This window comes from Zootoca vivipara, chromosome 13 (assembly GCF_965207765.1).
Source record: "Zootoca vivipara chromosome 13, rZooViv2.hap1.1, whole genome shotgun sequence".
In the NCBI taxonomy this organism is placed as follows: domain Eukaryota; kingdom Metazoa; phylum Chordata; class Lepidosauria; order Squamata; family Lacertidae; genus Zootoca; species Zootoca vivipara.
The window spans coordinates 34,118,695-34,142,434 of record NC_142596.1 but is presented as its reverse complement, the minus strand read 5'-3'; the positions used below and the strand labels follow the sequence as shown (position 1 = coordinate 34,142,434).

Here is a 23,740-nt window from a genome sequence, read left to right as displayed (position 1 = left end):
AATAATAATAATAATAATAATAAATTTTTATTTATACCCCGCCCTCCCCAGTCAAAAACCGGGCTCAGGGCGGCTGACACCAACAGAACCACAATAAAACATAAAAACAATTAATTAAAATACAGATTAAAATACAGTATTAAAATTTAAAGTGCAGCCTCATTTCAAGTAGGCCATAAGTGGCTGACACCAACAGAACCACAATAAAACATAAAAACAATTAGTTAAAATACAGATTAAAATACAGTATTAAAATTTAAAGTGCAGCCTCATTTCAAGTAGGCCATAAATCCAAGCCATGAGGGAGAAAAACACAGGGGTCAGGCTGAGTCCAACCCAAAGGCCAGGCGGAACAGCTCTGTCTTGCAGGCCCTGCGGAAAGATGACAAATCCCGCAGGGCCCTGGTCTCCTGGGAAAGAGCGTTCCACCAGGTTGGGGCCAGTACTGAAAAGGCCCTGGCTCTAGTAGAGGCCAATCTAGCCATCTTATGACTCGGGATCTCCAGAATATTATTGTTTGTGGACCTTAAGGTCCTCCGCGGGGCATACCAGGAGAGGCGGAGAGTTGCAGATTTGGAAGGGACCCTGAGGATCATCTAGTTCAACCCCCTGCAATGCAGGACTGTACCATATGGGGATCAAACCTGCCACCTTGGCGTTATCAGCACTGTGCTCTAACCAACTGAGCTATCCAGGCTGTCCATATTGAAATGTAGTGCTCATCCATCCAGTTGTTTAACATGGATAGTAAGTTTCCTGCACCTCCATTAATTCTCTGTTGCCCATGTGATGCTCTCCACCAAATAATAGAATCATAGATCTTCCCACACTCTCCCCTCCCTCAGAGATAGTCCAAAAAGAAGAGGGTGTGAGAAAATCTGGATTAAGGGAGGGAAAAGTATGGGAATGCGGTGATTTGAACATCATAAGGGCTATGGAGAATTAGTGGAGGTACAGAAAGCTTTCTATCAACATTAAACAACAGGATGGATGAGAGCCTGTCGTTTAAGCACTTCTGGTGGTGTGGAGTTGTTTTGCTGCGGGCTTGGTTTAATGTTTCAGTGTGAATCCACACCACACATTCAAAGCATATGATTTCCCCCAAAGGATCCTGAGAGCTGTAGTTTACCCCTCGCAGAGTTGCAGTTCCCAGCACCCTTAAGTTCCCACTTCTTTGGGGGAAGCTGTGTGCTTTAAATGTGTTGCCTTGATGTGCCTGTGGGGTTCACTAGGGTCAGGGAAGGGTCAGGGCTCAGTAGTCCAGCGTAGGCTGCAGGAGGCAGAGGTTCAATTCCCGGCATGTCCGGGTGAAGTTGTGGGGCTGTGGTGGTGGAATCTGCCTGTGATCCTGGAGAGAAGCTACCAGTCTCTCTCTCTCTCTCTCTCTCTCTCTCTCTCTCTCTCTCTCTCTCTCTCTCTCTCTGTGTGTGTGTGTGTGTGTGTGTTTATGTATTTAAAGCATTACATTAAAAGGGGTTGGACTAGATGACCCCAGGGGTCCCTTCCAACTCTATGATTCTATGATCTATGAAATCATGGAATTCACTCTCACAGGAGGCAGTGATGGCCACTAACCTAGACTGCTTTAAAAGAAAATTTTGGACAAATTCATGGAGGGAAGGGTTATTGGTGGCTACTAGCCATGATGGCTATCTCCACTGTTGGAAATGTTATGCCTGTGAATTCCAGTTGCTGGGAATAGCAAATGGGGAGAATGCTACTGCACTCTTGCTAGCAGGCTTCCCATAGGGATCTGGTTGGCTGGACTAGATGGGCCATTGACCTGAACTGGCAAGCCCCTCTTATGTTATCACCACCAGCAATACCTGAATACCCCCATCGCTCAGCCCTTACACTGAGGTCCAGCTCCAAGGGCCTTCTGGTGGTTCCTTCACTGCGAGAAGTGAAGCTACAGGGAACCAGGCAGAGGGCCTTCTCGGTAGTGGTGTCAACCCTGTAGAACGCCCTCCCATCATATGTCAAGGAAATAAACAACTATCTGACTTTTAGAAGACACTTTGAAAGTAACCCTGTTTAGTGAAGTTTTTAATGTTTGCTCTTTTATCATGTTTTTAATATTCTGTTGGGAGCCTCCCAGAGGGAAACCCAGCCAGATAGGTGGGGTATAAATAAATTATTATTATTATTATTATTATTATTATTATTATTATTATTATTATTATCCCATCCTTCCTACCCAAGAAGCCCAGGGTGGCAAAGAGATGCACAACTTTACAAAAACCCTATCTCTAGATTAAAACATTCCAAAAGCAATTACAATTTCAAAGGTTCTTCCCTCCAACAATCTTGAGGTTTCCAGAAACAGTCTTCTTCATCCACCAAAAGCCAGTGTCAACAGGAATGCTTAGATTCCTCCTAACTGTTAATCGTGGTTAAGGCAGGCACACCTCACTAGCGAGGGCATCCCACAACCAGGGAGCTACCACCGAAAAGGCCCTGTGAAGGCCTCACCTTCCAGTTGTAGGGTCCAAGGTAGCTGGTATTAGAGAAGGCATTTTTTAGGTACTTTTCATACAAGAAGCAGTGATGGGCACCAACTTGGTTGACTTTAAAAGAGAGTTATAAAAGTTTGTGGAATGTAAGTCTGTTAATGACTACAACCAGGATTAGGTGTGTGATATAAAAATAATGTTCTTATACCCTGTTTCTCATATTTTAAGACATACCCATAAAATAAGCCATAGCAGGATTTTTAAGCATTCAAGGAATATAAGCCACACCCCAAAAATAAGACATAGTGATAGGCACAGCAGCAATGCCGGCCGCGGCAGGAGGAGGAGGAAAAAAATAAGACATCCCTTGAAAATAAGCCATAGTGTGTTTTTTTGAGGAAAAAATAAATATAAGACGTGTCTTATAATGTGAGAAACACGGTACCTAAAGGAGCGTCTCCACCCCCATCGTTCTGCCCGGACACTGAGGTCCAGCTCCGAGGGCCTTCTTGCGGTTCCCTCATTGCGAGAAGCCAAGTTGCAGGGAACCAGGCAGAGGGCCTTCTCGGTAGTGGTGCCCGACCTGTGGAACGTCCTCCCATCAGATGTCAAAAAGGAAAACAGCTACCAGATTTTTAGAAGACATCTGAAGGCAGCCCTGATTAGGGAGGCTTTTAATGTTTAAGAAATTAGTGTATTTTAATGTTTCTGTTGGAAGCCGCCCAGAGTGGCTGGGGAAACCCAGCCAGATGGGCGGGGTATAAATAATAAATTATTATTATTATTATTATTATTATTATTATTATTATTATTATTATATTATATAACTGTTGGCCATGCTGGCTGGGGACTTATGGGATTTGGAGTCCATCAAATTGGCAAGCCTCGTTGAAGGACAACCCTGTACTTTTAGATCTTGCATTGAACTGAAAGTTCAAGAAGATGACCCCCCGTTTCCCTCCTCTCCCTACCTAAATTATATGATTCCCCAGGCACTAGTCAAACACATACTGCAAAGTTTATTGTCTGAGTAGGATTTTGGCTTGGTGAGCCAAACAGGGAGAATTTCCATAAATGAACTTTCCGGCAATTTCTCCTGGGGCAGCCTCTCTCCTTAAGGAGAAAGTGTCACCCCATAAAGCTGATTGGTCCCTTAGCACCCATTACCCCTGTTTTTAAGGCACCGCATGGGATGCAGGATGAAGCTGGCTCTTTATCTTTGCAAATTTTTGGCAACTCATTTATTCAGCTCAGTTCAAGTCAAATAAGTTCTCACTCATTTCTAGTGCTTGTACATCAAAAGAGCAGATATTTACACAGGCACAGAGGCTAAAGTGGGAGAGGCATTATGTTAAAAATGCCTTAACTGAACCAGTGCCGATGTTCCTGCACAGGGGTTACAGCCAGCCATACCCTCCTAGCTGCCTATTCCATTCCATTTCCCCTCTCTTTGATTTTCTGGTTTTCCCCTTTCAATTTTCTATGCTCAGTGAGCATACCCAACCCTTATTGAGCTGTTTTGGCATACTCCTGCCCCCTGCATAAAATGTATACTTCTGCAAATCTTAGCCCCATTCCCCCTTAGGCTGCTGCAATCTCCCTTGTGTGCATGTAGAGGGTTATTTCCATGCCATACATTCAAAACACATGACTTCCCCCAGAGAGTCCTGTAGTTTCCCCCTCACTGAGCTGCCATTCACAGCATCCCAAAACTACAATTCCCAGAATTCTTTGGTGGAACCCATATGCTATAAATGAGCAGCAAATGTGCTTTAAACCCATTGTGCGGATCTGCCCTGAGTTTGCTGTTAGGAGGTACAAGCAGGATCTGCCACAAAATGTTGCCATGGGGAGTGTTCCTGTTCAGCATTCTAGACCTTGCATTCCATACCATCCTCCCCAGGCTTTTGTAAACTGCCCCCCCCATTCTGTACCCCCAACCTTAGTATATAGGGCAACCTGAAGTAGGGTTTCCCAGTAAAATCTACTTCCAGCTGTTGTCTGCAGTCTATGTCAACAATAGCAAAGTGTTGCCAAACTTTTTAATAGGGCCCATTTGGACTTATTACCATTCTTATTGCAAACTTTAGAGTGATTGCTGCTTTTGAAAACATTCCGCTTTAATTGCACCCATTGCTACCGGAGTGTCCATTGCTAATGAGCTCAGCGTCTCTGTGCATCTCATTGCACTGCTAGAAGATGCTGGATCTTGTGGGACAATGAGTCTAGGGGCAGAGCCGTGCACTGCCGCAGGGAGTGGGCAGCCCAAGGCCCTCCAGATATTGTTGGGCTACAGCTCACATCATCACCTGGCCATTGGCCATTCCATACCCTCCAACATTTCTCCAGTTCCATAATGTTTTTTATTTCTTTATACCCCACCCATCTGACTGGGTTGCCCCAGGCACTCTGGCTGGCTTCCAACATATTAAAAAAAAACCATAACGAAACATTAAACATTAAAAAACTTTCCTATACAGGGCTGCCTTCAGATGTCTTCTAAAGGTTGAACAGTTACTTATCTCCTTGGCTCGGGGGGTCACATAACTCCATACCCTCCAACATTTTTCCATTGAAAATAGGGATGCCCTAAGGAAAAGTGAGACATTCCAGAATCAAGTCTGCCATGCTGGCCAAGGCTGATGGGAGTCTAATGACATGGAGGGCCAGAGATTCTTTATCCCTGACCTGGAGGCAGGCAATTTCCCCCCCCCAGAGTCTTGGACTTGACAAGGGAGCGTTAAAAGCTTGGGATGTCTGGGTGATGCGCCTCCTCTCATTGGACGCTAATGGTTAGATCAGGAGTGAAACAAGATGCCTTCCATACATTCTGAATTACATATGGTGCAGCGTTCAGTGTGTCGGACTTGAACCTGGGAGACCAGGGTTCAAATCCCCATTTGGCCATGACCCCACTCACCCATGAAACTCACTGGGTGGCAATGAGCCAGTCACTCACTCTCAGCCTAACCTACCTCGCATGGTTTTTATGAGGATAAAATAGGGAGAACAATGTACACCAACTTGAGCTCTCTGGAGGAAAGGCAGTCAATCAGTTTGTGAGCCAAACTTTAGAGTTACCCCTATTCCAGGCAGGTTTATATAGGCAAAGATGGTGGTTCAAGTAACTTGGCCCCAAACTTTGAAGAATGACACCAGCACTTTAAATCCATACCACAGAGGTATGTGTGTGGAGGACACAGAGCAGTTTTCAATGGAGGCAGAGACAGCTGACTTTGCGGACTCTGAAAGCTCAGGGGAAAAACTTTGAGATCTGTCCCACCCCCTCTAGAATTCTCTGAAAGTGCAGTATGTTTATTTACTGATCTGTTTAAAGCAGGGGTCAGCAAACTTTTTCAGCAGGGGACCGGTCCACTGTCCCTCAGACCTTGTGGGGGGCCGGACTATATTTTGGAAACAAATATGAATGAATTCCTATGCCCCACAAATAACCCAGAGATGCATTTTAAATAAAGGGACACATTCTACTAATGTAAAAACATGCTGATTCCTGGAGTATCCACGGGCCGGATTTAGAAGGCGATTGGGCCGCATCCGGCCCCTGGGCCTTAGTTTGGGAACCCCTGGTTTAAAGCACCCTGCTTTTTAGCCCAGAAACAGCCAATGTGGTTCCCTCCAGCTGTTGCTGGAACCTAACTTCCATCAGCCCCTGATGACATAACGATTGGGCTTGATTTGAACTGTAGTCCCACCAAATCTGGAGGGAACCACACTGCCCATCCATGCTTTAGGTAAAAGATCTGCAACTTCCAAGAACTGGCACTGAGCTTTCTTTCTTTTTTTACTCCTCTCTCCCCATCCCCTTTTCATGGTGTGTCTTTTATTATTACAGTGGTACCTTGCACTTCAGGTTGCAAACGCTTCAGGTTATAGACTCCGCTAACCCGGAAGTAGTACCTCAGGTTAAGAACTTTACTTCAGGATGAGAACAGAAATCATGCGACGATGGCGTGGCGGTGGTGGGAGGCCCCATTAGCTAAAGTGGTACCTCAGGTTAAGAACAGTTTCAGGTTAAGAACGGACCTCTGGAATGAATTAAGTTCTTAACCAGAGGTACCACTCTTTGCCTCAGGCATTTTAAACCTTTCTGCTTTTCTCCTGTAAGCCACTCCGAGAGTCTTTTTAGCTAAAGAGCAGGGTAACAGTAAGTATGTAGCAAGGCTTACAATGCCTCAGGCTGACCATCTGAAAGACACAAGGGAAAAAAGGGGCCAGTTCTTAAAGTTACAATTCCTATAATGATCAGTGGCTGCCGACAGTGACAATTGGGGGAGAGCCCAAAACAGCTTTTCTCTCCACAGAGGTGATGCCCCAATAATGAGAGGTCCGGGTGCCAGGGAGTGAAGGCACGGCATGAGGTATTGAATCATAGAGTTGGAAAAGGACCAGAAGGAGTATGGCTGATATATATGGCCTCCGAGGCCCTTTGAGTTCAAATACTCCAGGGGTAAAAGGCTTCCCTGGAAGGCCAGAACCAGATCAGTTCCCTTTGCCATAGCCTAGCCCTCTTGGGTAAGTAACAAAAAGGCATTGATGAGAGAACTAATTCCAGAGAAGAGAAGGCACTCTCCCTGCCTTGCCAGGATCCTTGCCAGGATCGCTAGTCGGTTAGAAAAACTCATCTTTGGTAAAAATAAAAAATCCATTGGAACTCTCTCCTCCTCATTCTGGGAACAATCTCTTCTTGCCACTTTTTTTTAAAGCTTTAATGACAGTGAGCCCAAACTAAACCCTACTTAAATGGCCTTGGATGCTGAAGGAAGTGAGTGATGCAATGTTGAGGGATTTCGGATTTCTATAGCTCCCTTCCATGAGCTGTAACTTTAACTCCCCCACCCCAAATCTGAAAATATACCAAATTGTCATGCAGAAGTAAATGAGGCTTCCATGAAAAGCGCTCTGCATCAGGAAGGCACTGCTGAATATTTGGAAGGGACATCTTGAGTTCAGTCACATTGTTCTGTTATCAAGAGATGATGGAGAAGGAAACAAAAAGAGAATTAAAGGCATCGGCCATGTATGTAAGTATTGATTATCGTTGTTGGTTGGTCAGAATGTATTCCTAGCTCCAAGTTTTATTTGTGAAATAATGATTGTTTGGGTGTATTTATCTGGGAGCAATGGTTTAAGAAAAATGTCTTCCTTCAGGGAGCCTTTTGTCCTGTTGATGTTGCCAATGAACCCCCAAAATCCTGCTAAGGAACCTCTGCCCAATTTAGAGGACCCTGGAGAATATTTTTAAGGGCTGGGGAGGGCAAATGTTATGCTTGCAGGAGCTTCCTATTTTTTCCCCTTTTTGCTAGAAATTCACCAGCTGGACAACATACACTTTGAATTAAATTTTGAGCACAGGGATTTGTTTGGGACATCAGAACAAGACTGCGCTCACAGCCCTTCCACACAGAAACCCACTCCTGATTATATTTTATACATTTCAGCAGTATGATTTGGAGGGAGTGAGGAGTCGCTACGTTACTGCCGTTGTTAAACAACTGAGATCCGGAAATCCTTGTTGAACTGCTTGAAGTCATGATAACAAAACTGGAATCAAAAACTTGTTACTCACTAACATAAATACAGACGGTATATAATATTTTTTGTGTGTGAAATTTAAAAACAATTTCAAGGAAGTAACAAACACATTTTTTATCTAAACAAAAATAATACAAACATAGTCTTTACTGACCCAACAGCAGCAATCTGTACCTTCTATCTGCTCAGCTGTTTTAGGGCATACGCTCATCTGACCTGATGATGGTGTTTCCTGCTTGGCAGGGGGTTGGACTGAATGGCCCTTGTGGTCTCTTCCAACTCTATGATTCTATGACCTGGGGTACCACTGATGCTGTTCTCCACATGAACTGGGAAGACATTCCTTCACAGATGTGGTTTTGGAAGAGGGTTGGCTGTGGATTTGCAAATGTGGATTAGAAACGAAGACAGCTAGGGGTGAGCAAGCCATCTTCAGGGGTGCTATTTCACCACTGCTAATCTTCAGGTGGTGAAGAACCATTAATTAGCTTCCAGTGTACCCCAAAATTTGCTGTTTGAAAACCACTGCCTATAAGAAAATGTGTTTCAGGAGGGAATTACAGATGCTCTATAACACTACTGTTCCATTGTCTAAGTAGATCAGGAAACAAGAGAAGACAGTTTAATTTTGTTCTCAATATGCCAGATATCATATTATGTACCAACAATTTACAACTGATCCCACCTTGCCAGGAGCCCATCTATTCCCAATACTAGTGATACAGAGATCATTAAGATTCCGCACCAAGTAAATATATTTATTCCTGCCTGCAAATCTTTCCAATGATTATATTCTTTCATCACAAATGTGTGCCAATGTCGTCGTAACAACATCATCTGAAAACTTTCATGCCCAAAGGGTTTATATTTCAGTTCAGGGGTACTGCGTGCTGTGAACCTAATAACTTATGATCAAATGAAATGTTATCTTAGTTGCATATAGCGCTCTCTCTCCCTCTCTCTCTCTCTGCGTGTGTGTCTGTTGGCAAAAATGCCAGCAAAAAGGTGGGTGATCCAGATCTTTCCAACAGCCTGGTAAAACTGTCCCTCACATGGAATTGTGTCTGTTTCACAATTGCCATTTGCTGAAAAACACACAACAGTGCTTAGCTCCTGTCTGAGTGTAGCTTTTCTTTTGCTTATGGTGGCAAAATATCTTTGCAGTCTTCTTCAGCCACGGACTTTGTTTTTATCTCCCCGGCTTAGGGTGTTGGGGTTGCAGCCTTAATTGACCATATCACACCCATCAGCACCGTTATGAGATTCCTCTAGCGTAAACCCCAAGTACAGATGCACACTCACTTACCCTCTCAAAGGTCAAGCTAAAAATTATTATTTGTTTAGAGCATTTGCATCCCATTCCTCAGCCAAAAAGGCTTCCAGACAGTCAATTCAGACAAGACAGTCCCTGCTTGCAGGCTTACAGAAGAGAAAAGGACATGGAGGGACGAGCAGGTGGGGAAATCAAACTCAGCACCAATTCTTAAAACAGTTGCCCTTATAAATAACCAGCTGGCATACTTCAGGGGTAGGAGTTCCTGATGTTTGAACGTTACAGAAAAGTGTGCACATTTTAAAAAAATAAAAAGCACCCCCAAGAGGTCGCTAGTTTGACAGGAGTGGTAATGATGAAGATGTCCGGGGTCCGCAAGAATTTTTCCAGGTAGTGGACTGAGTAAAACACTGAACATAGGAAGCTGCCTTATACTGAGTCAGGCTATTGGTCCACCTAATATTGTCTTCCCTGACTGGCAGCGTTTCTTCAGGGTTTCAGGCAGGGGGATCTCTCCCAGACCTACTTGGAGGTGCCAAGGATTTATTTATTCTAAGTTTTTATTTCAAATTTAGACCTTTCATTAATTTTACTATCATTTTAACATTTCGAAGTTTGACTTCCTTCCCCCTCTTTCCACGGTTCCTTAAATTTATCTTTTAATATCCTCTGCATTTCCAAATTCATTTAATTTGCTCATTTAATTATCTACTTCAAATATATGCTGTTATGAAACTGCAGGTTATTACAATAATCCTGCCAATGTTTTTATCCGTTTGCAATTTAGCTGTAAATATTCAATAAACCATTTCCATTCTTTTATAATAAGTTTCTTATCTTGATTCCTTATTCTTCCGATATGTTTTGCCATTTCTGCATATTCCATAAGTTTTTGTATCCATTCTTACTTTGCTGGGACTTCTGCTTCTTTTCATTTTGGGGTGAGTAACATTCTAGCTGCTGTAGTCGCATACATAAATAAATTTCTATACAATTTAGGTTGCTCTGTCCCTATAATTCCCAAGAGAAAAGCTTCTGTTTTTTTTATAAAAAAAACCAAAGGTTATTTTAAACATCCTTTTCAATTCATTATATATCATTTCCCAAGGATTGAACCAGGAGATCTTTTGCCAGCCAGTGTAGATGATGATGAGCTAGATGGAGCAATGCTAGGTCCAACAAAGCAGCTTCTTATGTTCTTCTGCAATATCTAAGATTGGTCCTATGGAAAAACATGACTTCTCCCTTCTTGCTTTTTAAGGTAGGTACTTGTGACCAGAATGGAAAGTAGGAACCTCACTATTTTCACCGAGTTCATCCTCCTTGGATTTCTGGGCCACCCCCAACTGGAGATCTTCCTTTTTGTGCTCGTGTCCACGATGTACACGGTGACCCTCTTTGGAAACATCTTCATATTGACTCTGACTTGTTTGGATTCTCGCCTCCACACCCCAATGTACTTCTTCCTCAGCAACCTGGCCTTCTTGAACATCTGCTACACATCTGCAGTGGTGCCCAAGATGCTGGCCAACTTCTTAGTGGCCAGGAAGACCATCTCGTACCAGCTGTGTGCTGCGCAAGTGTACATCACGCTCTTCCTGGGGGCGGCCGAGTGCCTCCTCCTCCTGGTGATGGCGTTCGACCGCTACATTGCCATCTGCAACCCTCTGCATTACACGACAGCGATGAATAAGAGCACCTGCCTCGCTCTGGCCACCGGGGCCTGGCTCGGCAGCTTCCTTATGTCCGTGGTCCCTTCCTTGACCATGAAGCAGTCTCTGTGCAATTCCGTCATTGATCACCTGTTCTGCGAAGTTCCTGTCCTCCTCCAGCTGGCTTGTCCCAGCGATGACACATCCCTCAACGAGACCATGATGGTGGCAGGGAGCACTTTCACCTTGCTCATGCCGTTTGTCTTAATCCTGCTGTCCTACGTCCGCATCATCTTCGCCATCCTCCGAATCTCCTCCACGGATGGGAAGCGGAAGGCCTTCTCCACGTGCTCGGCTCACATCACCGTGGTGACCATCTACTACGGGAGTGGGATGTTCATGTACATGAGGCCCAAGGCCAGCTATTCAGCTGAGAAGGACAAGCTGATCTCTCTCTTCTACTCGGTCATCAACCCTATGCTGAATCCCATCATCTACAGTCTGAGGAACAACGATGTCAAGGAGGCCCTCCTGAAACTGCTGAGGAGAACCAAAGCACCTTGAGCAAGAAGACAGGGGTGGAGCATCTCAGAACCCAGGGGTCAAATGTGGCCCTCCAGGTCTATCTGGCTGGCCCTTCAGACTCTCCCCAAGCCATCCCCTCTCCCTGTTTCCAGATCATACCCCTACTTCACACCCTCCTTGAGTGTTTTAGCCTGGCTGGAATGCAACCTTGAACTCTGATGGTGCCTCTTGCTTGCCTGGATGGAGGATAGAGAGAGGCATGTGTATAGAAACTAGCCTGCTCCAGAGGCTAGGATTCAAACCAATGGCTTCAAGTTACAAGGAAGGAGATTCCGACTAAACATCAGGAAGAACTTTCTGACAGTAAGAGCTGTTCAACAGTGGAGCGAACTCCCTCAGGAGATTGTGGACTCCTTCCTTGGAGGTTTTTAAGCAGAGGTTGGATGGCCATCTGTCTAGGATGCTTTAGTTGAGATTCCTGCATTGCAGGGGGTTGGACTAGATGACCCTCAGTATCCCTTCCAATTCTATGATTCGGTGCAACACAGCATCCCATGTGCCTTTGGAGGATATGGAACTCTTGTGTGATGCCTATTTTGTCATGTTGTTTTATTGTCTTAATTATTTTAGTAATTACCATTAGCTAGCATCCCTGAAACATAACTTGAATAAGTGGTAGCATGATTTTGGCCCTCTTTCCTTCCTTCCTGGCACTTTTACAACTTCTACTTGGCTTTCTTTTCTCATTGAGGAACCTCGATGGTGGTCAATGTGGCAGGACACAGAGGCTGCAATAATATCAGACACTCACCTGCTGGGAGTAACTCCTCTGGGTGATCTGGATGCTGAGGGTAAGGTGGTAGCAACTGGGAGAAGGCCTACATTAGGAGCAAGGAACCTTTATTCAGGTGAGGGCCACATTGCTTTCTGGGGGACCTCCTGGGGGCCACACATTGGTGGTGGGCAGAGCAATAAATATAACTTTGACCTTTGCACGGAAACAGTTGCTGGATTTAACCCCCCATTATTACAAACCAAACCAAATTAATTTAATACAATTTCTTAAAATCAGGTTTCCCGTTCCTGTTCCAAACATTTCTTATTTAGAGTCCAGTTGACATCCTTCACTTGCCGTTAAATAATTCTTCCAGCTGGCTGCTTTTTTCACCTTACAAACAGCACCTCCGTTACGTACAGTCACAGTTGCTGGATTTTTCGCCCTGTTGCACAGCTTAGTAAACCAATTTTGTGAGTTCAAAGGTGTTGTTTGGGTTCTTCTTCTCTTTTTCATCTTTTATAAAATGCACCATGTTGTTTTGACTCACATTCTGGCAGAATTTGCTTTTTCCTCCCCAACAGATTTTATTCAAGTTTGAAAGAAAATACAAAGGTTAGTATGAGATATCAAACAGTTCTGGCAGAAATTGTATGCAAATATTTAACATGTCTGTGGCAGCATAATAAAATTTGATGGATTAACGATGAAATGAGTGTTTTAGAGAAAACAGAAACTTAAACAAGCAATCTTAGAATTGTTATATTAGCGTGCTGATCGTAAGAGAAAAGATTCCTTTGAGGGCTGGGGACAACTTGCCATCTGATCCCAACTTCTTCTGGAATGAGAGACAGGAAGAAAAGTGGTTACACTCAGCAAAGCTGCCAAAATGTTCCTCGTCCCAATTTATGTGCAGAACTTAGAGATTCAAATTACTTGGCCCACATGCACCCCATACATTTAAAATGCTACAATGCCAACTTAAACAGTCAAAAAATTATGGGAGCTATAGCTGGTTCATGATTCTGAGAGTAAGGACACCTACCAAGCTCTGTTTGGAACTGGCAGTAAGTATCTGGGTTTCGAATTGTGCAGGCGATGTAGACTTCTGGGGCCTTCCCATCTCCATTGCAGCTGGAAAACTTTTGCAGAATGCCAATAAGGGACTGTGTTAGCTCTGGATCATATACCACATCTGCTTGGAAAGGGTGCATTCGAAAAACAGACACACAAAGAAAATGTAGAAAGCAGGAAGTACCATACGTGGGGGGAAATCTAGGAGAAAGCTATTGGATAGAGTCTCTACTGGCTGGCAGGCTACATTTTTATCTCCTCTACCCCTGGGCCCCCCAACTTTGACAGGTGGGCAGGGTCACCCACCTGTCAGTTTCCTGGTGTCATAATGACACCAGAGGATGCTGCTATCTGAAGCCCCAAATGGTCAGACCCCCCACCCTAGAGTCCAGTTCTGGGCACCACCGCTTTTAAGAAAGATATTGACAATGTGTGTGGAGGAGGGCAACTGAGATGATCCAAGCGTTTGGAAACTAAGCCCTGTGAGGAACAGACGAGGTTGCTGAGTATGTTTAGCCTGGACAAGAGAACACTGAGAAGGGATATGATAGCCATCTTCAAATATCTAAAGGCCTGCTGCATGAATGATGAAGCAAGCTTATTTTCTGTTGCTCCAGAGGGTAGGACCTGAACATATTTAAATTAAAAGACAGGAGACCCAAAGTTGGAAAGGCTGATCTGAAGTGGAATGTTGTTGATTATATAAATAAACGTAAAGGGACCCCTGACCATTAGGTCTAGTCGCGGACGACTCCAGGGTTGTGACGCTCATCTCGCTTTACTGGCCGAGGGAGCCAGCGTACAGCTTCTGGGTCATGTGGCCAGCATGACTTAGCCGCTTCTGGCGAACCATAGCAGCGCATGGAAACACTGTTTACCTTCCCGCCAGAGCGGTACCTATTTATCTACTTGCACTTTGACGTGCTTTCGAACTGCTAGGTTGGCAGGAGCAGGGACCGAGCAATGGGAGCTCGCCCCATTGCAGGGATTTGAACTGCCGACTTTCTGATCGGCAAGCCCTGGGCTCAGTGGTTTAGACCACAGCGGCACCCGCGTCCCTGATTATATAAATAGTATGGGGATAAAAAAATGTAACTGCCTGGTCTTGCTGGAGGCACCATACTGGAGTCACTCGTAAAAAAGCCACCTCTGTTTTACCGCAAGGCAATAACCATTAAGCTGTGGCAAAAATAGCAGAGTTCCACCTATAATGCCCTTAATGGACAGTAAATACAGTCTTTCAGGTAATATGCTCCAGAGATCTTCAGGACTTTGAATGTAAAAAAACAGGATTCAGGGGTTAATGGGTAGCCAATGCAGATCCCTTAGGACTGGCAAGATTTGTGCCCGATAAGAAGAACCAGTCACCACTGGGCAGTGGCATTTTGCACCAGCTACAGCCTCCAGACTAGTCATAAGGGAAGCCCCACGCACAGCACATTACAGTAGTCTAAACATAACATTTGCATTCAGCATACTGTACCTGCAGCAATGATGATGTCAGGGCCCTGAAGTTCTGCCAGCTGTTCTTTTGTAACTAGGTTCCAGTCAAGCTCTGCTACAGTTATTTCAGCGCCCTGGGATCCAGGAAGCTGAGCCTCACAGGTTTCTTGCTTTGCCACGCCATGGCCGCGAGGTTCAGACGGCAGAAGCAGGCCGTTCAAGCGGATATTCTCTGACAACTGTTGAAGAACACACTCGTGGTGATCGCTGAACGTGTATGTCCTGGGGTGGCAAGCTTTGGAAATGGCAATGCCTGTCAGTCCAGTCCCACTTCCTAGTTCCAAAACACTCCTAAGAAAAGAGAACAGCAGCAAATCATGTTAATGAAGAAGAGGATATGAGCAAAAATGTAGGAAGCTAAAGGTTTCAGGGAGGTAGCTAAGCTGAAAGCAGGTTTTCCATATATTCAAATCCCACATTTTCAAATCATTTTTGGGTTTCAAGCTCCACATCTTTGGACCAAAATATACAACATACACACACACATATACAAATTTCTTATATTTATAAACCTTGGGACGCATCCAATGCACTTCTGCAACAACTTTTGTGTGCACAACAGAACTCCACTCTTTTTCTCTCCCTGTTTTCCCCTTCACCCTCCCTGAATTTGCTTTGGGGGGGTTGGGGGATTTGGGAAGCGGGTGACGAGGGAGGGAGAAAAAGCCCTGTTGCACAGCCAAAAGTCCTTGCAATGACAGAACAAATGCATTGAATATTACACTTATTTTGTTTGACCACGCCTATCCAGACATGTACATTTTAACGTGTATTTAAAATGTAATTTTATCTAATAACATATATTTATAAAAATGCTTTGATTTTGAAAAATAAAAAAGTGAGGCTACCTTGTTTTTAAAGTCCAATTTCACCAGCCATTTTAATGGATATTTTATATTTTATGTATTTATTACATCTATATCCTATGGTACCTTTTCCCTAAAGAGCTATTTCTCCCCATTCTATCCTCACAGCGACCCTGTGAGGTAGGTTAGGCTGAGAAACTGACTGGCCTAAGAAAACTCCTTAAAGGCTTTGACATTTTAATTGGTATATAAATCCTGTTAAATAAAAATAAATAAATATACCGCCCAATACTATTTATTTAGTCTAACCATAAATCTATGGATTTATCAATACAGTGGTACCTCGCAAGACGAATGCCCTGCAAGATGAATTTTTCGCAAGATGAATGCGTCTTGCGATCTGATGGTGACTCGCAAGATGCATTTGTTTTGTGACAAATTCGTCTTACGAATCGCGGTTTCCCATAGGAATGCATTGAAATTTAATTAGTGTGTTCCTATGGGCAAAAAAAGAAATTTCAATGCATTCCTGTGGGAAACCGTGATTCGCAACATGAATTTTTCGCAAAACGAATTGACTCGCAGAACAAATTAAATTCATCTTGCGAGGCATCACTGTATATCTAGACATGCACACACCACTTTTCCTTATCAGTTCCAAGGTGGTTGACAAGATATAGTAAAACGGCATTAGAAACAACAATAACTCAGAAAGAACGTCAATACCACCGTGGGAAAAACTGCCAAGTTTTCCCTTTTCTCGCGAGGAAGCCTATTCAGCATAAGGGAAAATCCCTGTAAAAAAGGGATAACTTGGCAGCTATGGGGGAAAAAATATGCAAAACTAAACTGCTGTCTGGTTTGTCTTCCAACAGCTCCACACAAACCTTTGCAGGGAACTCAAGGCTAAGCCCTGACCGTCACTGGGGTCTGCCTATGACCAAACACAACAAGAAATAAGCTACCTGTAAGAGAGAGGGCTTGCAGAGAGCAGCCCACTCTGCTTACTTCCATCAGATGGGAGAGCAGCAGCAAGTCTGGGAGGGAAAACCAGGAACAGGAAGTGGCTAAGATGGGTCCAGGGCTCTGCAGAGTCCTGGAGGGTCAGCTCCAGGTTGGTAGCAGGGAAGCAGGGGAGGAGCTAGCTTCAGCAGGGGCTGGAAAGGAGGGAGAGGGTAGAACGGCACCTCAGGAGCCTGGTTTGGGACCACGGAGGACCCATAGAGCAAGGAGGAGGGGCGTTTGGATGCCCAGTCTTAAAAGGGGGGTCAGAGCCCACGAGACGCCATTGTGGGCTTCTGCCCCATGCAGAGCAGACATGATTTGAGACATCTCACCACTGTATATAGCATGGACAATAAAACTCTGAAAAATCCAGAGGATGTGTGGAGTGCTTACTCGGGAGTAGCCAACACCCATCTGTGACACTACCTGTTGCAAAAAACTGCAGAATTCTCCAGCGCCCATTCAGCCAGGTAAAGACCAGCATCCCACGTGACAAGGCCTGTGGTCCCCCGTGAAATAATTGCTACACTCTCACAAAGCGTAATGGCATCTCCAGAGGGCTACAAAAAAAGAAAAGAGAGCAATACACCATAATATTTTAAGAAGACCCTTAAATACCTGAGCACTCCAAATAATTTCCCCATGTATTATGCACAGAAAACAGTAGATCCTAGCAGAAAGGCAACACATATAGAGTTCTGCCCTGATGGTTGCAACTCATCCCCCATTATTCTTATTGTATAATTATGCAATAATCTTATACGGTTGCATAATTTCAGAAGCGGGGTTGGCTGTTACTATCATGAAGGAACCCCGCAGCTCTGAATTTGCCACTACTCCACTGGCTAAGACCTTGCAGTCCTGGTTTCAAATCCCCACTTAGGGTTGCCAGACTCAACAGAGGACAGGACCTCTGTGCCTTTAATTGCCCTGTTCTCTTTTGAGTCTGGAAACCTTAAAGAGAAACCAGCAGACCTTTTGTTTAATTTCCAAGCAAAGGGTCTGCTGGTTTCTCTTTAAGGTTTCCAGACTCGAAAGAGAGCTGGGCAATTAAAGGCACAGAAGCCCTGTCCTCTATTGAGTCTGGCAACCCTATCCCCACTCAGTCATGCAGCTCACTGCTTGATCTTGGGCTAAACACTGTCTCTCACCCTAACTGACCTTGCAGGGTTGTTGTGAGGACAAAATGGGGGAGGAACCACATATTTCACCCAGAGCACTTTGGAGGAAAAGAGGGATATCAATGCAAATCAATAAGGAAAGGTCACCCACAGTACACACAGAATAAAGACATTCTTATTTACCAATAAATAGCTTTTATAACACTGTGTGGTTTCTTCAGTGTTTAAGACGTCGCCGATCGCTTCGTACAGCTGTTCCAGAGGTTCGGCACCTGTAGACTCATGCTGCATGGAAAAAAAGAACGAACCAGAAGTCCAGTGATCTTTGAATATCACACAGGCAGCAAACACAGTCATGGGATCATGTTGAAATTGCAGAGGGAAACCGTTCTGGTTTCCAGCTGTTCCGTTCCATCCTCCCTCCCACATCTGGGCACCAGCATTCCATGCATACTGAGCATGCTCAGTCCTCACTGAGCTGTTTTGGGGAGGTCCCAAGCCTCCCACCCCCAGAGTGAGGGTTCTTTCCTACAGGTCACATAACCCATCTAGTCCAACCAGGTGCATATGGTAAGCTGACAGGCAGGAAGCATTTTTGGCTGAAGAGTGGGTACAAAATTCTGCAAATAAAATAAAAAAAAACATAGGATCAACTAGTTCCAATCAGTAGCCCGGCAGCTGCATTTAAAACCTGCTGAAGTTTCTGTACTGTCTTCAAGGGGCAGTCCCACGAAGAGTGCCTTAGAGTAGTCTAATCTCCAGGTAATTACACCATGAATGACTGAACTATCAGAACTTCAATGGTATAAGCCATATTACTATCATATTTTTACCTTCTTAATAAGCTCTGATAAGAAGCATCTTCTGTACTTCACTGAGAGAGGGTACTTCAAGCACAGCGGGTGAAAAACAGTCTGAAACAAATAAACGCAACAGCCGATAAATGCCACACACTGAAATAACTGTGTGTGTCAGCTAGAAAACTCCCAGGCCAAAATAGGGGTAGCCAACCCGCTTCCTCTCCTGATGTTGTTGGCTCCAACTCCTATCAGCCGCAGATAGCTAACGATCAGGGGTGATGGGAGTTGTAGTTGTAGAGGAGTTGGCTACCCTTGGGCCAAAGTAACACACACAACTATATGTTACAAAACATGTTGGAAAAGTGATGATGTAATCGTTGTAATTTAAAGCAACAGGGAAACATCTTTGGACATATAATTGGCAGTATTTAACTGGCCAGCTAACGCTATTATATTATCCAACCAGTTCAGCTTTTTCTTCTATTAGATTCGAAACCTCATAGACATAGCTGCCAAGTTATCCCTTTTTTAAGGGATTTTCCATTATGCTGAATAGGCTTCCTCGCGAGAAAAGGGAAAACTTGGCAGCTATGTTCATAGATGCAGGATAACAGGCCTGGAACAGACCCATGGATATAATCCAGGCAGCCCCCCCAACGTACACTATTATAACAGGTGGGAGTTTGGGTGACTGACTGCTGCCTCACAATATGGATTCACTGCCCACTGACAGCAAGCATTTCAGAAAAAAATGATGATTTTGGACCCCTTTCCCACCCAACATGCTTATTTCCCATGTTGTTTTACAGAGAAAAACCTCAAACATTAAATCCCCCACCTGTTTTCTGGTGGCACAGTCTTTGAAAGGCTCTGCCACATGCCTTTTTCTGAAGATGTAGATCAGTGTGAAGACGCACTGTTGCTTGCAATGTGAAACTGGACAGCCCTCCTCCCAAAGCCCCCGAAACAAAACCCAAAGAGAAAAACTCATCACTGGAAAAAGCGGTAGAGTGTCTGTGAGGGGCCAGATTCACCCACAGCTGCCCCACCGCTTCAGTTTCCTCACTGTATCTAATTGCATATGGAGCATGACGTATATTCAGTTATCCATAGATGTTTACCTTCTGTAAAATAGTCAGCAGAGGTGAGGAGTCTTCTGAATTCTTTAGAATCTGTTCAAGATCCTAGATCACAAGAAATGTAAATGATCGGGTAAGGTTGGGGGGGGGGAGCAGCAAAAAAGTATTGTGGCACCCTAACTATGAATTTTATTATGGCATAAGCTTTTGCAGACTAGAAAGTGGGTTAAGACTTTGTATAAGGTATGGACACAGTTGGACGGCTTTTGAGAACTGTCTCTCTGCAAGTGTGTGTTTGTGTGTGTGTGTGTGTGTGTGTTTGTGTGTGTGTGAGAGAGAGACCCCCTCAAAAATAGCCCTGGGCTAATGCTGCCTTTTGCATATGGTGAATCTAGCCACTACAATCTGCTCCACTTCCATCTCCTTGGTCACACTGCTTGGAATGTTTGGAAGTGGCTCGCTTCATGGAATATAGGACGTTGCCTTCTAATGAGTCAGACCATTGGTCCATCTTAGCCCTTTATTGTCTACACTGACTGGCAGCAGCCCTCCAGGGTTTCAGGCAGGGAATTGTTCTCAGCCCTACCTGGGATTGAACCTGGGACCTTCTGTATGCAAAGCAGATGCTCTGCCCCTGAGTTATGGCCTCTTGCTACCCAAAGCAGCTAGGAAATAATGGAACGCAACAGGAAAGGCAAATGTAGCAATTAGCAGAGTGATATTTAATTCTATTTATTGTGTGCATTTGTAACAGCAGTTGCTGCAATCCTGCTTTTCTGACCTACGCTGGAAATATTCTCTGGTGGTTTCAGTTGCTGAAATTAAACTCTTTTGTTGTTGTTGCTGCTTTAAATTACCAAATGCTGTTAACAGATGAATGAAAGCATCAGGAAAAGAACTTTCTGGGAAAGAAGAAATCGCCCCTATTTAATTTTACTTTGAGGGGAGAAACAACTTTATTAAAAAACTAAATTAAAGCAACACTCTCTGCTACTAGCATACCACACAAGAAATGCAGAGCTCTGTGCAGGCATAAGGGGCTAGTGGAATTTCTCAGCCGATGCAAGACTGCATTTTGTTGGTTAAGGGGTTTTTTTGGGGTGTTTTTTTAAAGAGTGAGATTGCAGATCCCAGGTTCAATCTGCAGCATCTCTAGGTTAGGCTGGTAGAGACTCCTTGCCTGAACTCCTGGAGAGCCTCTGCCAGTCAGTGCAGACAATATTGAGCTAGATGGCAGCTACATCATTTTCTAGGATGCAAATCTGTGTCATGGGCCTGTGGCTCAAGCCTTTTTAAGTAGCTAGTAATGGCCCTGAACAGCACAACCTCATGCATTTTTACTTAGAAGGAAGGCCCACTGTGTTCATTGGGGTTGTAGGTCCTCCCTCACTGGAAGCCTTCAAGGAGTGTCAATCTGCTAACTATTGGGGATGTGCTAGCTGTACATTTCCAGCCTGGAGCAAGTGGGTGGATTGCATTCAATACCCCCTCCAACACCAGGATTCTCAGTGCAGGGACCCCCGGAGGGTTTGAAAGAAGTAGCGGTTGTGTTCAAGGTGGTCAGGAGCTACTTTTGGCACCTATTTTCATATCCGCTTATTTAGTGATAAAATAATACAGTGGTAAGCTGTCACATTCAATATTGCTGAGGTGAGCTTATTGCAAATCATAGGAACGCTTGAACGAAGCAAGAATTTTTAGACCTGGTCATTGATCAAAAGCGACAAGGATGCTTATAGAACATTCATCAGCCTTAAATACGAGTCTTTTTTGGTTTGTTGCCTGGTTATCCTGAGACACCAGCCGTCCTCCCCCACACTGGTCAAACTCAGGAGCAGCTCTAGCACCCTCTGCCTCCCACTTCTGAGATTCTTATGTTTAGTATTCCAGCCTAAAGGAAGGTCTGAGAGTATCATGTAGCACCACAGAGAATGAGTTGAGCAAGCTATAAGTGGTTGAGCACCTGCTTTTCATGCAGAAGTCAAAGCCACAGCATCTCTAGTTAGGGCTGGGGATGGTTCCTGGTCTGAAGAATAATAGAATTGTAAAGTTGGAAAGGACCACGAGGGTCACCTAGTCCAACTCCCTGCAACGCAGGAATCTTTTCTCCAACGTGGAGCTCAAACCCACGACCCTGAGATTAAGAGTCTCGTGCTCTACTGACTGAGCTACTCTCACCCCGGAGTTCCTGGAGAGCCACTGCCACACAGGGTAGGCAAATACTGAGCTTGATGGACTTAATGGTCTTAGCTGCCTTATAAAAAGTCAGAACATTAGTCCACCAAACTCAGTACTGTCTACCCTAACTGGCAGTGGCTCTCCAGGACCTGTTCAAATCAGGAATCTTTCACACCACTAACTGGAGATGCTACTGGAGCGTGACCTGGGATTTTTCTAGCCCTTCCCTTGGAAGTTCAAAAGTGTTTGCATTGAATTTGGCTGCAACTCAACCACCGTTGAGTTCATGTCCAGGTTAATTAAACCCCTGGGTAGACGGTCCAATTATGGATTAAGAATAGCTTTTCCATTTTAAGCCTTTCTTCCAGGAGCGGATTAGGTAGTGTATCTCACAAAACGGGAGAGGCGCCAAGGCAGGTCACGCTCAGGTTAAACTAGGATCGAACGGGCACATTATCTATTTGTCAAAAAAATTCCAGCCTGACCTTCAACTAAGGTTCCGGGTGGAGGGTGGACAATTTATAATAAAATGCAAAATGAAACTATCTGCAAAGGTGTAAAGCTACAGCTATGCAAAGGTCACCACCACCAGTAGCCACATAGCAGTCTTGTTGACAACTGCAGGTAGAGAGAGATTTGCTTGCAAGCATCCCAACCAGGGGATCTGTTCGGCCAATGTGAGAATAGAGTGCTGGACCAGGCAGGCCACAGAAGTATCTACTCTCTGATGCATTTAAATTCGGTGGCTACTAGCCATGATGGTTGCAACTTTCCGTATCAGGGACAGTATGTATCTGAATAGCAGTTGCTGGGATTCTGGTTGGCCATTGTGAGAATAGGATGCTGGACTAAAGAGACATTTGGCTTGATCCAGCAGTCAGGCTCTTAGCAACAGATGCTGGCTGGGATTAATCTGTGGCCGGGGAAAACTACTCTGTACATGCTCTCAGCTGTTGCTCTTTTGCTTTTTAAAAAAATCACTTCTGCCCACGCGGCCGAATTCTTATTTCAGCCAGTAGCAGACCAAAGGCTCCGTTCTAAGCCTCTAAGGCTTTTCTCCTAATGCAAAGGACTGCTCCTCTGTCCCCCAACAAAGCCTCTCTGGCGCCCCCCGAACACAACCAGTCCCCTCTGTTCCCATCCTTAGCCGACCGAGCTAGCTCGCCCCGTTCCCTGCTTCTGCGCAAGGCACGCCCAGGCCAGCCCCAAAAAGCGCGTCCTTCGCTCCGCCTCCTCACCTCCCAGGGCAAATCGCGCAGCCGCTTCCCAGCGAGGAAGCCATGCTGGAAGCGGAGCGCCACGCTCTCTTCGGGGGCTTCTCTTGGCTCGCACGCGGCGCGTTCCTGCCGTGGCTGTTGCTCCTCCATCGGCGACGGCCGCTGCTCCTCCTCCCGCTCCTCCTCCGTGCGCGCCGGCGGGCGGGCGGGCTTCGTAGCCGCGCCTCCTGGGCTCCGGAGCCCGGCCTTCCGGAACAGGGGGAGGATCGCCGGGCAACCCCGGTTGTGGGCTGGCTGGGTGTCTAAAGCGGCGTGTAAAACTCCCCAGTTTTTTGCTTTAGTTCCAGGGTTTTTTTCCCTTTTGCGAGCGGCTATAATAATAACACAGTAGTTATACTTGAGCGGCGCTGACTACCCATCTCCAAAGTGTTAAATGTAGTCTCGGGTGTCAGACACCTACCCCCAAAGGTGTGCCCCAGCCCTTCTATTGGGTAACCCTGGGGGAGGGAGACACGGACCCTCTAGAATGATGTGCATTATTTTGACAGGTATGTGCATTTTATGCACACCCACCCACCCAGAATGTGCATATGGTTCGTTGGACAACTGCATCACAAAAATCAAAGAAGTGTAAGTTTCATAAGCTTGCCATGTTTTGGTTCGCTTATTGCATTGGTTAGTGCAGATTAGGCAGGTTTGATGTGAAATGTGAACTAATGAGAATTT

General features: G+C 45.0%; 2 protein-coding genes across 5 annotated transcripts; one reads left to right on the top strand and one right to left on the bottom strand.

The window, feature by feature from the left end:
• The first annotated feature begins 8,079 nt into the window (after positions 1-8,079).
• LOC118092970 (olfactory receptor 2K2-like) lies at positions 8,080-11,495 on the top strand. The gene has a single exon (XM_035131650.2). The coding sequence runs from the start codon at positions 10,560-10,562 to the stop codon at positions 11,493-11,495; it is 936 nt and encodes a 311-aa protein (XP_034987541.2). The 5' UTR covers positions 8,080-10,559.
• Positions 11,496-12,339: 844 nt separating this feature from the next.
• On the bottom strand, positions 12,340-23,282 carry EEF2KMT (eukaryotic elongation factor 2 lysine methyltransferase). Of its 4 annotated transcripts, none has more exons than XM_035131347.3 (8): positions 23,036-23,282; positions 19,662-19,724; positions 18,574-18,654; positions 17,924-18,025; positions 17,046-17,179; positions 14,789-15,099; positions 13,277-13,426; positions 12,340-13,069 (listed from the first exon to the last, which is right to left on the bottom strand). In XM_035131347.3, the coding sequence occupies exons 1-8, from the start codon at positions 23,162-23,164 to the stop codon at positions 12,969-12,971; spliced, it is 1,071 nt and encodes a 356-aa protein (XP_034987238.3). In that variant the 5' UTR covers positions 23,165-23,282; the 3' UTR covers positions 12,340-12,968. The 4 variants fall into 4 exon arrangements, with proteins under 4 accessions (XP_034987238.3, XP_034987240.3, XP_034987239.3 ...); XM_035131349.3 differs by having other exon boundaries at positions 13,277-13,373; positions 23,036-23,266; XM_035131348.3 differs by having other exon boundaries at positions 12,340-13,066; positions 23,036-23,261.
• Between the last annotated feature and the right edge of the window lie 458 nt (positions 23,283-23,740).